The sequence below is a fragment of the Hetaerina americana genome, unplaced genomic scaffold, assembly GCF_022747635.1.
Source record: "Hetaerina americana unplaced genomic scaffold, ioHetAmer1.1.p SCAF_8, whole genome shotgun sequence".
NCBI classification, from domain to species: domain Eukaryota; kingdom Metazoa; phylum Arthropoda; class Insecta; order Odonata; family Calopterygidae; genus Hetaerina; species Hetaerina americana.
In genome coordinates, this window is record NW_027287427.1 from 70,464,257 (window position 1) to 70,485,673 (window position 21,417).

General features: G+C 34.1%; 1 protein-coding gene across 1 annotated transcript in view; it reads left to right on the forward strand.

Annotated features, from left to right (window-relative positions):
* Sytbeta (Synaptotagmin beta) overlaps positions 1-10,078 on the forward strand; it is a gene marked incomplete at its 5' end in the record, with an annotated part of 28,709 nt that extends 18,631 nt beyond the window's left edge. The window contains 3 exons of the mRNA XM_071597058.1: positions 1,660-1,780; positions 7,629-7,777; positions 8,823-10,078. Of these exons, the coding sequence (XP_071453159.1) occupies positions 1,660-1,780; positions 7,629-7,777; positions 8,823-8,987 (435 nt within the window). The remainder of the gene's footprint in view (positions 1-1,659; positions 1,781-7,628; positions 7,778-8,822) is intronic.
* Between the last annotated feature and the right edge of the window lie 11,339 nt (positions 10,079-21,417).

Consider the following 21,417-nt stretch of genomic DNA (forward strand, 5'->3'; position numbering starts at 1 on the left):
TGAACTCATTAAACAGGCTTATGGAGATGATGCCTTAAGCTGCAAAAGAGTTTCTGAGTGGTACAAAATGTTTAAGGAAGGCTGAGAGGTAGTCGAAGACAAGCACCGCATTGGACGCTCAAACTGATGCTCATGTGGCCAAAGTGAAAAAAGTTTTGGACAGGCGTTTATCCATCGCCCTTTTCAGTGAGAAGACCAGCCTTTCAGTTTGAACCATCCACACCATTGTAATAGAGGATCTTGCCATGAGGAAAGTGTGCGCGAAGCTGGTGCCGAAAATCTTGAGCGAGGAACAAAAACTGTCACGGATGGAAATTTTGGACTGCATCCAGAAAGATGAAGATTTTCTCAACAACATTATCACCTCAAAGGATATCTCAAAAGGAGCTCAAAGGATATTGGTTCAACTCTATTGAGGCAGCTCAAGCGGCGACGACAAAGGCTCTCAAAAGTATTCCAGAAACGGACTTCCAGTGGACTTTTGACGATTGGCAGATGTGCCAAACTAAGAGTATTGATGCAGGAGGAAAGTATTTTGAAGATTATTAAGTAATTGTTATGATAACTTAAATAAATTTTGATTTTTGAAACCAGTTCTGATACTTATTGTACAGACCCTGTCCGAATTAACACTGAATAAAGAATAATGGAGGGCTGCAGCAAACTTATCTTAGGAATGAAATAAATACTGATAACGGTGATTATATATCTATTCATTTTATTGAAATATGGTAAGAATAATGCATTAGAGATAATTCCAAGTTGCTACAATACTCCTAGTATGACTCAGAGTCATTTAGTACTTACCAACTTATTTCATACTATATCATGTAGGACAGTATATAAAGTACATTTTTTTGGCATCATGTCCCATTGGATTTGAAATACAGAAAACAATTTCCCATGATTTATGTAAACTGTATATAATATTTCTCTTTAATAATAGTAATTTATTTATTTCACATTAATCCAAAAAAACAGCACTTCAGCCTTTACATTGGACTTTCAGCAATAATATAACAATAGACAATTACTAACACCCAAGCTCTAAATGGAGAAAAACCCATATAGGTGGGAATTGAACCTGTAACCCCTTGGTTGGCAGGCCAGGACATTACCCCACAGCCACCGCAGCTGGCCAATAACCAATTCTATAACAATTACCATTAAGATTCATAGATATCCAGTTCTTGTTTAAATGGAGGTAGAGGCATAATTCAATGAACAATTTTAGAATGGGCTAAGAAATATCTAAACAGGTAATTAACCCTTTGAGTGACATGCATAATTGTTTATTTTATGTGAACATTGTCCAGGTATTTTAAAGAGAGATGTATTATTTATGAAAAAAGTCTGTAAAAATGTTATCAGCTATAATAGTTTGCTGAAAGTTAGTAATATTGTTATTTACATTCATAGCCATCGAGAAAATAGTCACCTGGAGTGACTCCGGCATTTTTGGGAAAATTCATCAGCATCACTCACAAAGGCTCTTAAAGGGTTAAATAACAGGATATATGCTCTAGGTAACGCCAATATGTACTCAGATGGTAAAAAAAGAAGAATAAAAGATTAGTCTAATCCTCTAACCCTACATGTATATCTTCAGAGCATTAAAAATTTAACCAAATTCTTATAAATTTAAAATATTCCTTACAGCCACCAGAAGAAAGACAAGAAGTTCTTTTGTCCTTAAGCTACCTACCATCGGCTGAAAGGTTAACCGTAGTTCTCCTAAAAGCACGAAACCTGTTTCCTGCTCAAGAAAGGGATCCTCCAGGTAAATACAGTGAAAATTTAAATTTACACTTTTGCACTGATCACTACATACAAGCATGAAATTAAATAATTTGTTAAAATAGGTTAATGTAAAAAAAATAGAGTGTAGAGTGTAGAGGTATGTATTTCCAGTAAATAGGGTGAGCTTTCCAACATTAGTCATTGTATTGAAATGTAGTAAGTACACTGACAAATGCTAATCTTACTTTTTCCCAAGAGAGAGAAATCAGTCAGTGTATGGCATTGCTCAACATAATTATTCTACCATTTTACATGTTAATGGTGTTAATTTTCTTTTAATCTTGTGAAATTTTAGTACAATATGAACATCAAATAAAAATCTGGAAGCTTAACATTCTTTCTTCATCAAAATCAATTGTCCAGTGCTAATTTCTTGGTCATGCAAGTAACAGTGTGGGCAAGGGAAGTGCCGCTATGTTGATTTGCTTCAAAGTATTCCCAGAGATGCTCCAAATATGTGCTTGTGGATAAGTGCAAAATTTTATGCGCATAACATAATGCTACTTGTAAAAGTAAATAATATATCACTAATGTATGCACATGTAATATATTCTCTGTATGTAAATTTGCCATCACATTTATCGAAAGTATGAACAGGGTTAGCAAAATGTCAGCAAAAATCTATCCTCATTACCCGTTTTAAGCTAGAGTTGCCATTGAATACTTTCTGGCAATGCAACTTGCTGTTGTTTTATTCTTCACTCAGTAAACATAGCTCATCAATTAGGAAATCAAGTGCCAATAAACATATCCTTCGATCAGCATTATACAGGTTTTTGGACAAGAACGGCATAGATGGTGGTCAATCATCACTCACAACTAAGTTGGCACATAAAAGGATTATCAACCATAAACATTGCAGAATGTCTTTCCATCCCTAATCAGCTGAGTTTAAGCTCAAAGTGATGGTCAAATTGTGAAGAACAAGTCTATTTTACTATTGCTATTATAATTCAAACAGTTTCCAATAAAAATCCATCATTGAAAGTGAATATATGTTTAAATGCCAAATCAAATTTTAATAGAACCTCAGAATGCAAAGAAAATATGAAAAATAGCTATTAAAAGAAAACTAATTGAAATATCTTTCAAATTACAAATGATAATTAACGCAAACCTTTATTCTTTATGATACACTATGTAGCCCTAAGAAAATGATAAAAATTTTCGGAAGTTGAAACAGAAGGGTGATTTTGTTTATAATAAATCAGGAAAATGATGGGTATGATAGGGGAAGCAGGATGTCGCAGGAAAAAATCAAAGACGGTGAAACTTGTGGGCACAAGAAATGTTGAGAAGAAATGGGATGCTGATGATGGAGATAGAAGGGGAAATGCTGGGAAAGTAAGTTGGAGGAAGGAAAAAAATGGACATGTTGGATGAAATTATTGTAGGTAGGGTAGGCAGAGATGAAGATTTATAACATCAAGTATGGGTTTTAAGCAAATTATGTGCCATATTTGTTAGGGCTTAGGAGCACAGAATTTTACCATTGAAATATGCCATAAGCATGAAATATACCATTTGCTTCTCTCTACAGTGTTTTAGAATTTTGGAATACCACAAGGGCTAAGGTCACATGTTAGAGGGAGACTCCTGGGTAATAGAAAGAGAACTGAATACATTAAATTCTAGCCTATAGCTCATTGCATAGCATTTTCTAGGGTGGATACAATTGGAGAATTAAAAACAATATGCATGAGACTGAACAATATGAATGAGAAAACAATATGCATGCACGGATGCATGAGTTCAAACAGATTTGTGCTACTAGAATATCCTATCTTTAATTTGTTCTTTCTTTACAGTGCGCTTTAGACTAATATACTCATTGCGTGAAGTGAAAGCTTTTGTGTATTTATATTCTTTGATATGGGTGACAAGTAGCAGTGATCTTTCTTGCATTAATTCTGTATTATTTTTTGAGTTCCCTTTCTTGCAAATCGGTTTGAACAATTCCCCTACTAGCCTTTACTATTCATATGAAAGAAGAAATTCTTACAGGCTTATTCAAAAGTATAAATAATATCTGAATCATCTGTGTGATAGTTTAAAGTTATTGATTAACATTAATAATGTAGGAAGAGAGAACAAAGGAGAAAATTAGCTACTCTTTCAGAGTCATCCTTAGGTGAGGAGACAAAAGAATTCATTTCTGAAATGCCAGCCGTAGAATGGAGTATCTGTCAATGTAAATAACATGCTTATACTGTAAATAAGAGGGATTAAAAAAGAAGAAGAATATGAGGGGCTAAAATGGAGAGGAGATGTTATGAAGTCATCCATAAGTGAATGTGGTCATTCTTGTGATAATAAAAGGCTGTCTGCTCCAGAATCATATGCTCAATTTCCTAAATAAATGCTTCAATTTCCTATATAGTTTGTACATCAATCTGGAGTATGTTCCAATTCTTATTTCAAGCACTAAGTAAGTAAGTTAGAAAGTAAGTAATTTTATTTGCCCAGCAGATTTGTACAATTGTAAAAAACAAGGACAGATATAGGACACGTCAATGTTATATAAAGAAATGATAAATACTAAGTACATGTTTAAATACAAAGAAACTCATGGGACAAGAAGTTCATTAATAGAATAAAACATTTTACAGAGTAAATATTTCTGAAGGTTGAGCTTAAATATAGGCAGCTTATGTTGTGCTTTCAGTTCTTTAGGAAGTTTATTAAAAATCATGAGACCCATATGTTTAGGTCCATGGGCGGTGGTACAGGTTCTGACAAAGTTTTGGTGGAGGTCAGCAGAATGCCTTGTGTTATAATTGTGAACGTTGGCATTGGAAAGGTAACTAGAGAAGTTGCTTTTGACATACAAAGATGCGCAATACATATACACACAGGGAATGGGTAAAATTTTCAATTTTTAAAAAGGGGACGACAGGATGCTGCATGAGTAGCAAAGCAAATAAGTCGGATGATCCGTTTTTGAATTTTAGATATAATATTTGCATTAGGTGAAGGGCCCCATAAAAGAATACTATAAATAACATGAGAGTAAAATTCACTAAAATAAAGAGACAATGAGACCTCAGTATTGACGGTATGCCTAATGAATCTGATAAGATGACAAAGTGAACTCAACTTATTACGAAGTTTGAGAATATGGTCATCCCAAGACAGACGACTGTCAATAGAGATGCCTAGAAAACATCAATTACTTTTTTGTACAATAGGTTCGTTATCAATATTTACAGTTATGCAAGCAGCTGATTTATTCTTATTAGCAAAATAAATTAAAGAAGATTTACTAACATTGAGGAGGAGGGAATTGAGGAGACACCACTCATGTAACAGCTGGGTAACGAAAGCAGAGGTTAATATTGGGGTGTCTACAGAGGAGGCAGACACGAGGATATTTGTGTCATCAGCATAGACAACAGGCCTGGTACAGAGTTCAGTAATGTTGGTAGATCATTTACGTACATGAGGAACAAGATTGGGCCCAGGACAGATCCCTGGGGTACACCACATAGTACACTTTTTACTGGAGAAAGGAACTCTCTTCCTTGTTTACTTAAGGCTACACATTGTTTTCTGTCCAGGAGATAGGATCTAACCCAGTCTAGGGAAGTCCCTCTTATTCCCAGGCATTCAATTTTTCGAAGTAAGAGGTTGTGATTGACAGCATCAAACGCCTTCGAAAAATCAAAAAATAAGGCAAGAGATTCAGATCTATTGTCCAGATCAGAAGTTATTTTGTTAACTACTTGATATATAGCTGTGGATGTAGAACTGAAAGTAAGTTATGGGATTCCAGAAATAATATTAAACGATTGTAAAAAATTAATTCAAATATTTTACCAAATTGGTTGGGCAATGAAATGGGCCGATAAGAATTCATATCATCTTTAGGTCCTTTGTCCTTGTAGAGGGGCAAGACTTTCGCTACTTTCAAGGTGGCAGGGAATTTCCCTACCTTTAGAGATTTGTTAATTAAAAATAATAATGGATGCTTAATTGCCTCGTAAGATTTCTTAAAAATAGTGGCTGGTATTCCATCAAGACCTGCAGAGTATTTATTACTAATTTTGGACATTGCCTTAGTTAATTCATGTTCCGAACAGGGATATAAGAATAGCGAGTTACAAGAGTTGGAAGTAAGGGGATATTTGCCACTGTTACACTGATTTGTAGGAGTTATCTGAGATAGGTAATGTTCATTGAGGGAGGATGCCATCTGTATAGTATTTTGATTGAACTTTCCAGAAGTATTACTAAGTACAATGTCAGAGTTGACATTTGAGATGGATTTGGATTCATTAATTATTTTTCAGGCTTCCCTAGATTTGTTAGAGGCATTAGTAATTCGGGAATTGTTATATGATCGTTTAGCATTATCAAGAATAGTCCTGTATTCCTTTTTCATAGTTGAGTATTCGTGTTGACTGAAGGAGTCAGTTTTATTTCTAAAATATGCTGCTAAATCTTTCATGTACCTTGCAAGATTACGAATTTCATCGGTAACGCAGGGTTTCTTATTATGATGTAAAACTGAGGTTTTGAACCTAATTGGCACAATGGGAAAACAAAAATTGAAGTATTCAAGGTAAGTAGAATAGAAGTAAAGAAAGTTGTCATCAAAACAGCAATCGCTGTAAACATTCGACCAGTCATGGGAGCTTAGCAGCTCAAAGAAGTTAAAAATGTTCTCATCGGAAAATTTTCTTCTGAAAATGGTCTTGCTGTTACTATTATCACTAAAGGTGAAAGTGGCTAGGAGAGGAAAATGGTCAGAAATATGAGACTCGATTGTTACGGTTTCAGATAACTCTGCACTGGAATTTGTAAGAACTACATCTAGAAGAGTAGAAGTAGTTCTGCAAACTCTGGTGGCTACCATATTAGTAACAGTAAGGCCAAAGGAAGACAGAATGTCAAGCAGATCATATTTAGCTTTAGAGATTTCTAAAAGGTTGCTGTTGAAGTTGCCAGTTATAATCAGCATCGGGTTAGGAATAGACTTATGGATTAATTCCAACAATATATAAAATTTAAAAAGGAACACATCAAAATCACTGGCTGGAGAATGATAAATCGTAACAATTATATAATCACGGTTGTTTCCTTTGATACAAGACAGACTGGACTCAAACAGGTGATCTTCATTAAGGGAATTGGAGAACTGGATAAGTGGCACTGAGGAATATGTCAGTCTCACAGACACTAGGATTAATACACCACCATTTTTGCTTGTTGCTCGGCAAAAAGCATCGGCTAGAACATAACCAGTAAGTCGGAACGAAAGCAGTTCCCCCTTCTGAAGCCAGTGCTCATTTACACAAATCACATCAGGGTTATGTTCACTTGTAAATACTTCAAGGTCAATCAGTTTATTGCGCAAACACTGAATGTTATTATGGAGAATCTTTAATTGCGTAGTTATCCTGCCGCAATTAGTTAATTAATACTAGTGTATCAGATTGCCATTCTATTTCTGCATCATCACTTTGAAGTATTTGGTCTTTGTATAAGCCAGTTTACTATGAAGTGCAACTTATTTGAAGGAAACTTTTATGTGTGTTGATGCAAGACTTGGATCTTGCATCATGGGAATATTTTTCCTGTTTTTTCATTCTAACAATATTTTAGCCCCTTTACTTTTTACTACTATAATACAGTCACTGGTGTAACTGAAATGTGTACAGGCCAATCATCTCTTATCAATTTCAATTATTGTAATGTCTCTTCATTAGCAAATGACTTTAAAGTGCATTACTAATTATTAGTACTTAAACTATCCGATAATTTTTCATTGCTCCCAAAATATTGAAATTGGCTCTTTTCCTGAAACTCGTCATATTTTTGCTTTCAAGATCCATTCGCAAAGGTTTCTTTATTAATTGCTGGAAAGAGGGTGAAGAAGAAGAAAACAGCAGCAAGGAAAGCTTGTGCCAATCCTGTTTGGAATGAAGCTCTTACATTTAATGTTCCAGCCAACAGCTTGAACCTTGCTGCTCTTGAGGTGAGTAATTGAGCTCATATCAAAGCTATCAAATCAGTTTCTTTCAACAGGGATCAATAAGTCTTTCAGCATACCACTCAAGACACTTAAATATGTATGCACCTGGTGGAGGACAAATCCCTGGAAAAGTCAGTTAATACTCAAAGTTGCATTTCATTGATATAAATGCTCACTTTTATTTTTTGATGGATGAATTTCAGTCTCCAAGTTAATGTGATTAGTTAAAAATTTAGCATGATTTTCAGCTTTCTTCATAGAAAGAAAGGCTGTTGAAATATTTTTATTTGTGAGTGAATGTACTCCCTTCCTTTCACTTTAAAGGTTTTCTAGATCTGATACTGTATCAAACAAAAATCAAAGGCCAGTGAAATTCATTTTTAAGGATAGTGGGGTCAGTTCTTTTTGTCATGCTCTTTTCCAGGACATTCTTATTCCTAAAAAAACTCTTTAACCTTCTAACACATTATAAACCCATTTCATTGCCTTGGTCTCAAAGGAGATTAGGCCGACAACATTTTTAAAGATCCCCTGGCACCGAAAATATTATTACTCAGGGGATTACCAGGGGTCTACCATTTTTTCCACCATTAGTAAATTCATATTAACTGAGATAATTGTTGCTATATCTTAATATAAAAATGGATGCATGCCCAGTGGAGATAATTTTATAATACTCCCTTCCAGAGGTAGGGATATATTTTGGTGTAGTGAATTACTTCTTGTGAGCTCAAACTTTTTCTGACTTACTAGGTTTTCACATGCTTGGTAACACAAGGATACTCTCAAATACAAAAGTAAAACCCAATGTCATTGGGTGATGGTATTGAAATAAATATGTGATTATAATGATTTAGCTCAATCATATGATATAAATCACATACAGAGGTCTAACTCAAACCCAACCTTTTGAGTAACTTCAGTGAGTTTACTTTCATCATGTCAATTTTTCTATTTAATCTTCTACCATTTTAACACAATGACATTTGGTGATTTATTTTGGGATTTGGGTGATTGGCCGCACTAGAAATAATTTTAATGCTTTCAGGTATGCATTTTGGGTCAAAGCAGTGATTTGATTGGTGCCAACTCTCCTCTATTGGGCAGCTGTGTCCTGGGCCCTCATGAATCACCTGGACCAGCTCAAGATCATTGGAGTGACATGGCACAGAACCCTCGGAAAGCTGTTGCCATGTGGCACACACTTCGCTAAGCTTTTCAACCAAGTTGCATGTTGGTAACTGAAAGTAGGTAATCCAAAAAAAAGGCATTTCATAGGAAGTGCAGTTCAAAAAAATTGACAACGGGGATGAGGATGCTTATTTCATACCACCTGGATGATGAATGTTTTTTGTAAATTTTTGTGAAAAGGTTAAGCAACTTGCAACAAGAAGATATTCTTCTCCATCTCTAGATTTACTCTTTCAGAACACAGTTGATGCTATTTATTTTCCAATTATTTCTTTTGAAACTATGCATAAGAATATGCACCTATAGGTATAATTACATTATGAAATCAAATCAATCAATCAAATAATTCTTAGTAGCCCTTATTAGAAATGGACCATAATTGTATAAGTTATATAATTTTCATCCATACTTGTTGCAATTACTATTTTAATAATTTTTCATTTAAAATTGTTGCATATGATGAATATGTGGTATGTGACCAGAAAACTTGAAAATGAAAAGGATGAAGTTGGCAACAGCTAGCGCTTTACCAGTTGAAATGATGGGACAATAACAATATTTCAGTACAGTGGAAGTCCACCAGCCTATAAATGTTTATTGGTGACTTTTAATCTGGATGTAAATTTCCCATCATTAAGTGTTCACAAGATAAGATAAACAGTATTTTACTGCTTTTAGTGTTATTTTTAAATACAATTGTGACATATACAAGAGTGAGTTCCATCACAAATCAAGAAAAATGAGCACTAAAAAACAATGCCATGATGAGTCAGAACAAAAGACAGCAAGAAGAAAGAGTGGCATCATATTTGGTATAGAACATATAAAATAAGAGGATAATGCTAAAGTTGAATTTATATAAATATCTTTATATTCTGATTAAACGTGAAGGAATATTGACAAATACATGGTGACCGTAGAATTAGAAGGAAAATAAATTTTTTATATTTTCATTGCTGGAATGCCTGCAATGAATGGTGACACAGTATTTGTGGGAAATTTCTTTCTCTAATGGAAGGAGCTTTCATTGCAAATCACTTGCATGGTTACTGAAACAAGCCTCTTAAACTGCAGATATTCTGGTATTGCTACAATAAGCCAGATAGTAATGCAAAAATTAATATTGGAAAATAGCTCCACTATTGATTATATGCTACAATATGTGATATTCTCTGTATAAATTAAAAAATATGGTACACTGATAATAAACAAAAGAGAAAAAAATAGTTCAATATTATCACTAACATCAGTGCTACATACCATTCATATATTTATGTGCATTACAGTTTCACTACATTTGGGGTGTATTTCAATTTTTGGAGGAAATCGTTCTCCAGCTATTTAAAATTTAAATGATGATTGATTACTATCAATTCAGATGAAAAATTCTTCAGGATTTTCACATATCAAACCTGTATTTAGCCGAAAGAATATTTTGCCTTACATGAAATACTGTTTTTGGAGGATATGGCCAATTCAGTCCCATCTTTTGCATAGGCACTAAAACAAATAAATTCCAAGGCAATTCTTAATCTCAGTTTACCCTTGATGTTGATAATGGCTTTCATTTCAAGTGCATATAATAAAGCTCTTTGGATAATATTTCTTCTAGAATCCTGGACTATTGATGTTTTATGAATGGTTTACCTATATGTATGTTAGCATTGCAAATTGATCGTTTAAATTTGGTATAATTTTCAATTGAAGGCATATTTAGTCATTGTTAAAAGACTTACCAATGATTTTAAAGGATATTTTTTGCAATAAATGGCACTTTTATAAATATTATCTAATGCAGTGTGGGAATATTGTTTTCACAGATTTTAAGCATTAAAATTTGAATGAGAAATTGGCTCAACCAGCAAATCTTTCCGTCCAATACCATTCATTGTGTGGAATGATAGAGAGGTTACTAATGCATGCAACCTCTTATACTGCATGAAAAATACCAGAAAGTAAACAAGCATGAGCATTTATTGGCAGCCCTTTTCACAGCTTCATCTTCATAACAATGAGTTCAGCCTCAGCAATGAATCATTTTTCAAATCTCATTGAATTTCCTTTAATGAATGTAGCAAAAGTAAACTCTTAGATTTAATGGCTATTAATTTTCTCCATGTTACCTATATTCTTACCATATAAAAATGTCTTAAATCTTCCAAAATTGAAAATAACCCCACATATAAATGCATATTGTGTTATTTTTCCCTTATATCAAGCTCACACTAAATCCTACTGTGTTTGTGTGTGAATTGTAAAATTTCCTATGGTATACTTTCATAAGTGCATAGCAACTTGGCAAGCAGATAGCAATGTATTAGTGGTGATCACTAATCATCATTGTTTATCAAATGCCATCATGATAACTTCCTATGTCAAAACAATGTGATTAATAATGCATCATAAGATGTATAAATTTATAAAGTATATCATAACTTTAAATTAATGTTGGTAAAAAATTAAAAGTGTCCATATACAAACATATCTATGTAGTTGCACAGAAAAATTAAAAAAATTAGGACGACACTTTCATATTTTGTGGCAGTGTGTAGCTCATTAGAATATGACATGGGGTGTCATTTTATGTGGTTATTAAGTAGTAGATACCAAAGATTTGGCTGAGACAGTTATCACAACAGACTGAAATTTGAATTTTCACAGTTTATAAAATTTGGAATGATGATATGTGCTTTACATGAGAGCCAATGAGCATTGGATGTTTTGGAAATATAAATCTCATGCAAGTTTTCAATGCAAAATTACTACTTCTTTTCTAAATAAAGCATGTAAGGACCAATATATGATGGCCTTAGAAAACTAAAACTCTTTAATACATAATTGTTTACACTGCAAAACATTGCTTTGCGTGTCATGATTATGTGAACAATGGTAATATGATGAGTGGAAATCACTTTTCCACTTGAGCTAAAAATACAATCAAAATAATGTGAAGGTAGTGCCCACATGGAGATTCCTTGTAAGAAAGTGGAAATTATTTGTTTGTGTAGGTAATCAGCTTTGAGCATTATATTAAATCCAAATACATACCATATTACAAGTTCTATTATTAAAATGTAGTAATTTAAAAACTTGAAATCTACCACCATCTAGTTATCAATGACTGAGAGAGCATTTACATGTTATATTCCATAAATAAGGCCTATTCATTGCATTTACTTCTTAATTAGATGGGATTGTGTAAACTGAGCAAGGCCTACTGCATATGAAGATGTAAATCCACTATTAACTTTTTGTTGATTAATGCAACATGAAAAGTGATATGCATAATTTGGTGCTTAAAAATGTAAGCATCAACTCCACACATATAAATCAAATATTTGCTAAATAGGTGTGCTTCTTTCAATGGAAAGAACTTCTAAACTACCATAAATTGTTACCGTTGTGGAAAGTTTCATAAAAATATTAAGGACATAAAGTGTGAGTTCTTAAAAAATAATCATAAATGCCAGGACATAAGTCAATCTCAATATGTATGAAAAAATATTCCATAAAAGTTCTATTTGATAATTTATTTAAAAACTGTGCTCTAACTTTCTGGGACAAAGTGTATATTGAAGAATAAAAAGTCAAAAATATAATTCCTCTTGTAACTAAAAAATATTTTTCAGGAATATTTTTCATACGATTTCCATATTTAATTCCTTGGCTCTTCATCTAATTTCTGTCATGGTTTATTTACATATAAGGTGAGAAATAATTTAAAGGCTACATGTCATAGGGAGGAAAGATAATGTCGGTTGGGCTCGTGTATTACAATTGGGCACATGCTACAATGGCGATAAGCTTTTGGATAGGCGAAAGAGTTAGGATTTCATGAAGATATTTCAACATTATTTCTGTAAATTAATGAAAATTCGAAAACAAATGTAAAGGTTATCATTATTTATTTAAAAATTGGGATAGTAATTCACATTTCCATTTTCGGTCTCTGGAAAACCTCTTGACAAGGCAAAATTTTCTTGCCAGAATCCAAGAGGCTTGCAAACCACAAAAGGTATCAATTATTGCGAAACAGATTCAAATTTACCACTTTTGATTATAGTTTTGGAAAAGATTAAAGTAGTAAAATAGATATATAAATTTCTGCTCTTCTATGTCACCTAGTTTCTAAGCTAAAGGTAGCAAAACATTCAAGTGCTAAACTGATCTAATCAATGATTAGGGAAATGCTTGTTAAATCCTAAAGATCCATTATGATATCACTCTGGAAAGTCTCCATTAGCATAAAATAGCCCTCCCAAGGAAGGTACCTAATGACTTTCCAGCTTCATTTTCTTTTGATTATCAAGACTATAATATAGAAGACATTTTTGAGCCAACATTTTTTTATTAGTCTAACTGCCAAAGGTGTCAAGTAATGGGAGATTTTAGTTTGGCTAAATAGCACCATGGTCTAACTTAAAAAAAAATTATTTGGTAAAGTTCATTGAAACCAAATCACAGCAATTTTGAAAAACAATGGCCTTTAAATTTTATGAATGAATTTGTTTCAAGTGGCAATTTAAATATTACTAATTTTCTCTCCTGTTAAATGACTGAATATATAAGTTTGGCATATATGTCACACATTTTTTTCTTCCAAGGTTGGCTTATATACTGGCATATATATTCCTTCTTCATTCATGTACCAGATATATTTTTAGAAATTCAATCATAGGATTTTATTTGATGATTTAAATAGCTATTTCTTCTCATTTAAATGTATTTTACAGAAACAAATTAATGAATAAGAGAGTGAAGGCAAAATAATTAAATTAGCTTAATCTGAGAACCATAACTATCATCAAGATGATAGGAAAACGTGATTTTAACTCTTTTTTTGTGTAAAGGACATTACTTTTTTCTTTTAAAACCAAAGCACTTCTACCTTTAGAGTCAAAAGTCAACATTATTACATAATTTGCTTAAAATTATGCTAATATTTTGGACAGACTTATCAATCCCTTATTGATGTTCAACTGTTATAAGCATATCTCGTGTCAATTGGTCTTTTCAGTGTGTGAAATCAGTTTATTGTGTTAAGGGCCTCCCAGTTTCTAATGATTGATATCCGTTTTGAATAATATTTCAGTTTCAAATATAGATAGAATTTTAAACAATCAACAGTATTATTACCATTTCCCTTAGAATATTAGGAACATGGAATGCTTGTTTTTCGATTATCAATATTTTATTAATGTAATATTTAGTCATATATATGATAAAAAGCCAAGGGTGGAATGTTCTAAGTTTAATTTGATTTTGCAATTATATTTCTTTGGTTCATTATTAAATGAAAATATTTACTAAGGGAGATTTGGGAGTTCTTCTATGGTAAATTAAATAAATTGTTATAATAAAATAATGTTACTAAAACATTGAATAAGTAATGGTTATTATAATGGAAAAAAATTCATGTGTTTCTGTTTTGCATAACGAAAAAATTATAAGATGATTAATGTAAAAGACAGTTGAGGGTTAAAAATGGTTCCAAAAAAATACTGGATAAGCTTTGTGTTTATGGGCATGTTGTGAAATAAAGATGTATTTTTGTGGTGCAAATGACTCCTAATTTTTCTCTTGCATCAAGAAAATTTTCTTTGATTCTCATTAGGCCATTGGCCATTAAAGCCTCGTTAGTTAATATTTTTATTGACTTTACTAATTTTCCTCACAAAAATTTTCCTAATGGTATTTTTTATGTTAGTTACTTTTTGTAAGAATAGACAGAAAACAAATACCTTGAAAAATGCCAAATTTTATAGTTTTAAACTCTAGATTGATTTCAGTTGTGAGGTACCAACCATGGCATATTTTGGCTTACTTTCTTGGATATTTCTTAAGTAATAAGTCTGAAGATTTGTTTCAATGGTGATGATAGGCTCTTAGTGCCTGACCCAGAGCAAAATGTGAGTCATATTTTAAAGCTCCAATTTCACCTTTTGGTAGACGTGCCTTTCATCGCATTGCTTTACAAAAAGAGTGGCCAAAGCTGTAAAATATTTTACCCCTAGTTGTTAATCACAATATTAACAATTCCCAGAGCTGGCTAATGCCACAAATGCTTGAATGTCATTGTGGAAATATAATTTGTATAACCAGGGTGGATGTTGATTTGATGCATGATATGGATGCAGAACCCTCGATTTCCAGAAACCTTCTACTTAAGGCCAAAATTGAAAGGATTTGGGTTCAATTCTCAATCAATGAAAATTATTGTTTTAACTTTGAACCCTTTCACTTGCGTGCACACCTGTGAGTAACTCCATTAAATTTACCGGTGCACCATTTCCTAGAATTTCTTTTATTGGTGTTGATGAAAGTCCAGGAAGCATCTCTTTTTACATTTATTCATTCCTTGATCTAGAAATGGCTTTAGTCATGAGGTTTCAATTTACCTTTTTGCTGTCTGTCAAACCATACTTCATATTTTTACATGAAATGCAAGCAAAACTTCCTCCTTCATAACTATTTGGCACTTTCCTTGCCTACTAGTTCTTTTAAAGGAATGTCGATAGAATCAGCACATATTTTTGGTAAGTTTGAATCCCTGGGCTAGCAAAGTGAATCATAGTGTGCTACTACTTGATTTTCATTAGACTACATTAAGGTTAGGATAGATTCCTCCCCCCCCTATTTATTCTCAACTGAAAGTTCCTATGCTGTGAATTAAACTTCTGCCATCTTGCATGCATATGGCATTAAATGACCAACATGTGGCAATTCTGACTGGCTGCCACTCCTCATATTATAAATTTTAACTTAAATACATTAGGAGCAGTTAACTTTTCAAAAATACATTTGACTAGTTGCTTAAGTACTTGGGTATGAAATGCTGTCTAATTATATTCTTCTTTAGCATTACACATGAAGACAAGGCAAATCTATTCATCCATTTTGCTCTAGTTCAGATATTAAAAGGTTAATCATTGCATAAATCTGGATTCCGCCTGCAATGCAATTAAAGAGGTATTGATTGTTTCCATTTTGGAAAATTTATGGCACAAAATTTCAATACTGAATACAAAAGGCACTTTTGAATCATGCATTTAATGCATTGAATATAGTTAAAAACCTGCTTGACTCTAAGGATTTATGAATAATTGCAACCACAATAGGGGTTTTTACGTTGAAATTTATTTTTGGTTATATTTAGGAAAAAGTTGGACAGAAATTGCTACTTTAGTATATTTGAAAAATCAGAAAAATAAACAAGTGTATGTACCTGATTTAGAAAAAGCATATATAGCTTTAAGCTCTATCTATTGCACTTTTACAGAAAAAAATTAAGCCTGGATTTCCTGGAGCATTGTAAATTTTTATGTGCTTTGGATTTCTCAGTGATGTTGTGCTAAGTGAGATAAGTCTTTAAGAGCCCCCCTTTTTCCTAGCAGTCCTATAATCTTCCTTATGCCAAATCTCTTCTTAGTTTCCATATTCCAATATCAAAGTAACTGGCCTCTGTCTTTTCAACCAGCTTTCTCAATAATCCCTAAATATCCCAAAGTCCCCTTGTTTAATTGTTCTTTTTCTTTGTTTATGTAAGATAACCAGATACACGCAATTATTCTATATTTCATGTTATCTTCAGAATGATATCACTTCACATAATCAGACATCTGATGAGTTTGTGTTGAATGTTCAACCACATCTCTAATGAGTATGGCATGCTCTAATTCCATGTGTGCATTGTAGCAAAAATGCTATTCCCCATATTGACATGTACCATAAATTTTAACCTAGAAAAATACATTCTGCATATTTTGGCATTTGATTACAACAGGCTTTGTTATTCAGTGCATAACAATCAGTGATTTGTTTAAAGCTATTATAAGTTAGTGATTTATTCTAATGATTATGCTTTCTATAGAGTCCCTTCACTTTCAGTACCATTTTTATCAAAACTAAAAGTGGATTTATGAGCACTGCCAAATTAATGCCAATTTCAGTGAGTAATTACAAAACATATTATTTGCATATGTGTACCATATTTGCTGGTACATAAGACACACCATCATATAAGACATATCCCCCTTTTTATACACATTTTTCAAAAAATAATTGCTACATTTTTCATAAATTTTCATGAAGGTTTATTTTATTTATTTAATAGTTTTATATGGCAATACAAATGTAACCTGGGAAGGTTGTACCAGGTGAATTTTCATCACCGATCTCTAAACTCAGAAATTGATCTCAGGAGCCAAATGAAGAACCTCGTGAAGCCTTTTCTTCAGAAATTGGATGGTGACATAACAAATCATCCTCTGTACCATCAAGTATGTTGGTAATTAAACATTTCTTAAATGATTTTATAACTCTCATATTTGACAGCACTCCATACATTTTTGACCCATTTACAAATATGTGATCTTCCTCCTTGCTAAAGGTGTCATTTCATATTTGGTAAGCTCTATAAAAATGTACCATTTCTCCTTCATTAATGTTTAAAATAGTTTTTAATCTAAACATGAGCATGTTGAAGCTGGCTTGTTGGCCACCTGGCATTATAGTGATTGGAATTTTCAGTTGGTCGATTTTATTTTTCACAGTTTCAATTATATGACTTCAAAACTTATCCCATACTAACAAGGCAGGTTTCATGATGCCTTGACCAAACATTGTCTATCCATAATTTTTTCCCCCATCCAGCCCTTAGGATGAAGGTGTGCAAATACATCTGTAAGTAGTCTTTTCATGAGTAACGTTTTTCTTCTGAAAATCAAAAGAGATGGCGATTTTGTTCCATCATCACTGGGAGACATCACAAATGTATAATTTGTCCTTTCATGTCCACAAGTTTTCAAAATTAAGCATTTTAGAATCCATGTTTAATTTGAGGTTACAACAAATGTCAGTGGAAACTCATCTGTGTTTCTATTTGTGAAAGTTCAAACTTTTCTCTTTCTTTTGTATTAGTGACAAATTTACACAACTCAGTAATATTTGTAATTTGTTGGCATCTTTTGTGTCATTTTAGTTTTAGTTCCCATGCATAGGTCATTTCCCTCATGAATTTGGAACACCATGATTTGGAACAACATCCTGTGAATTCAGTGATTTCTCTGTTAATAGCAATCACTCTTCTTTTTTGAAAGCCATTTTTGTGTAAACTGAAAATTTCAACCTTCTGTGGTTTAATATCCAAGTATTCAATTTTTTTTCCAGTTCTGGCCTTTTGCAATTCCATGTCACATGTTTTTTTCTTATGAATAGCTTTTTATAGTTCCCCTCTACTTTTCCAACAAGTTCGTATCATATTTTCAGTTGGCAGTGATCTAAAATTCCTCTCTGCAGTAATTATATGTTCTTTATTATATGCTATCATTTGTAGCTTGAATGTAATATCATAAGATTATCTTTGTTGTCGTTGATCATGCTCTGCATTGAAATCTCAAGTAATCTTCAGTCCACCGAAAAATACTGACTCACAAGATTTCTGCAGTCATCAAAATATGAGACTTCCACTGTTGTAATTTTAAGGTATATAATGTATAACACTAGTGGACACAGACAAAAACACAGAAACACACAAAAAAGAGACTCACTATTTTTCGAATTTTCGGTGGTCGTGACCACCTTTATCAAGGAAGAGAGGGACAGAACTGAAGGGAATACGAGGGCTGGAGCGATGGATGGAAGGGGAAGGTGGGGAGAGAATTCCGAAGGGACGGGTTTGGAGGGGCAGCTTTAGAAGGGTGGGGAAAATTTAGAAGGTGATGGGGGTGGAAGGGGGATGAAAATATAATTGGAGCAGGGTAATTAATGCCTAATATTGATTCCTGGCCAGTTCCAGGACTCCAAGAGCTAGATGAAGGATTGCTCTAATGTTTTCAGTTTCAGTGGAGGATCAGAGGGTGGTAGGGATGCTATGATGGATACACTATAGCATTTATCAAAGGGAGTGTTGTGTTCGGAGGCATGTTTGGGGATAGGGAGCATATCAATTAAGGAAGAGTTTTTGCATGAGGCTCGGTGGTTGTTGATTCTGATATTGAGGAGTGTGGTGCACTGCCCAATATAATAGGCAGAGCAAAGTTGGCACTTCAGAAGGTACACTACATTGCTAGATGTGCAAGTAGAGGAGGGAATTGGTGGGAGAGAGTTAAAAAGCGGGTGGGAGAGGGATGGGATTTTGGTTTTGAAAATAGGGCATGTTTTGCATCTGGGTTTATTGCATGGCGTGGGAGTGGTTTTAGGATGGGTTGGGGATTTAAGGAGTGGATTTGTTGATTTGAGAAGATCAGATAGGTTGGCGGGGCATTTGAAAGTAACTGAGGGGCATTTGGGAAAAAGGTTGGCGGTGGCATTATGATTTTTTAGGATAGGGTAGAGGTCTTTTAGGATTGATTATAGAGATTCTAAGCCCGGGAAGTATGTTGTGCAAATTGAGAGAGGGTGGGGTTCCGCGGTGGAGGAAGGTTTGGGAGTGTACGCATGTTTTCGGATTCTTTTGTTCAGGAGGGATTCGGGATAACCTCGTTTGAGGAGGGAACAGTGTAGACTTGAAAGGAAATCATCAAGGGAATCCGGGTCATTGCAAATTCTGTGTCCTCTAATGGATATGGAGTAAGGAATGGAGCATTTTGTGTGATATGGGTGGCAACTATTGTAGTGTAAGTATTGCTGTTTGTTTGTGGGTTTAATATGTACAGAGGTGTGAAATGTTTGGTTTCTTATATATATATATATATATATATATATATATATATATATATATATATATATATATACATATATACATGCAAGCCCAGAGTCAGGATAGACAGTGCAAGGAAGGGGAGTAAGACAGTGATGCCTGTTATCACCTGTGCTCTTCAATGTATACATGGGAGAAATAGAAAAGGAAGCATGGGAAGACCTGTAGGCAGTAATAAAAGTCAGTAGAGAATTGATAAAGTCAGTTAGGTTGCCTGATGATCAAGCTTCAGTTTTTCAGTAGACCAAGAGTTTGCAAGCATGGCTGAGTGAATTGGAAAGTCATTACAATAGGGTTGTTGCTTCACACTGTAGCGTAGCCTTTATCTCCACAAGCCTTGTTTCAATATATCCCACCATCTCCTAAGTACAACCTACAAAATATTCCATACCCATACCACACTCCCCATGCTACTCACCCTGTCAAGGTTTCCTGGTTCTATTTCCATAATAGCCCATCATACACAGCATGATCTCTTGTCTGCTCTTTATCCATATTCAACAACCTTAATCCTACTACCCTACATGTTCTCATCAACAAAAAATTACAGATTTTTAAACTTTGCATGCTTCTAAAAATGTATCATCATATAATGATACATGCCATAATATTATTGTTACTCCCTCCCCTTGGACTACATTTTGATATTTTGTAAGGGGGGATGCATTCTGAAGACTCCTAGTGCTTTGCAAGTGGGAGAAATTATTAATGCTCCTCCCTGAAAACCGCTCATGTCAGTGGATCTCCCATGTTGAAGAAGAATGGTAGAAGTCAGACAAAAGGAACTCTGGGCAGTGTTTGCTAATCAGTGAGGGAAACCACAAAGGTGTCAGTCCCTAGTGGGGTGGCCATATAAGTGATGGTATCATGTTAAACTCACAATTGAGGAATGTGATGGTAAATTATCTAAGCTATTTATCCAACGAACTTTTATGCATGCTAATATGATTATGAGTCATGCGAAAACGGCCCAGCAGCGGGAGAGGGGGTTAAGCTTCAGCAGTCGTCGTCCCATGAAATCCTTGTAAAGACAAAGCGACAGAAGCAGCACAGAAGACGCAGGAGAGGAACAAACAACGATTGTTGAAATTGGTACTTGGAATTTAGGACGATGTTGAAGACGGGAAAATTAGAAAATATTAAGAGAGAAATGGTGACTGGTAATATAGATATTTCATGGCTTAACGAGGTGAAATTGGAGGTGAGTGTGGATTACTGGAACGATAGTTATAAAGTGAAATACAACAGAGGCGAAGAGAGTCAACGAGGGGTAGCAAAATTAATGAACAATGAGCAAAAAGGTAGAAATATGCATCGTACGCAGAGCAAGCAAGAAATAAATTAATATTATTTGGAAATATAGTATAAGCTGAACCTAGCGAATTTGGTCATTGTTCAGGCTTGCATGCGACCAAGGAATCACGGGGAGGTAGAAGTCAATCGGTGTATGATCAGTTAAGGGGGCTTAACCAGGGATGTTCCTGGACGGAAACATTTAATAGTGACGGGGAATCGGAACTCGGCGGTAGGCGAAGGAAGATATGATATTGAAGCAGGGGACAGCGGTTTAGGAACAAGAAATAACCGGGGGGAGAAAACAATAGGGTTCTGCAGGTGACAGGGGCGATGACTTGGCCAAGATACCACAAAAGGGGTAGGTACATATGAAAAATAGGTTCAGAAAGAATCAGGATATACTATGGTTCGATGCAGAATTAGGAACAGGGTGGTAAATTCCCATAGTTCCCGAGAG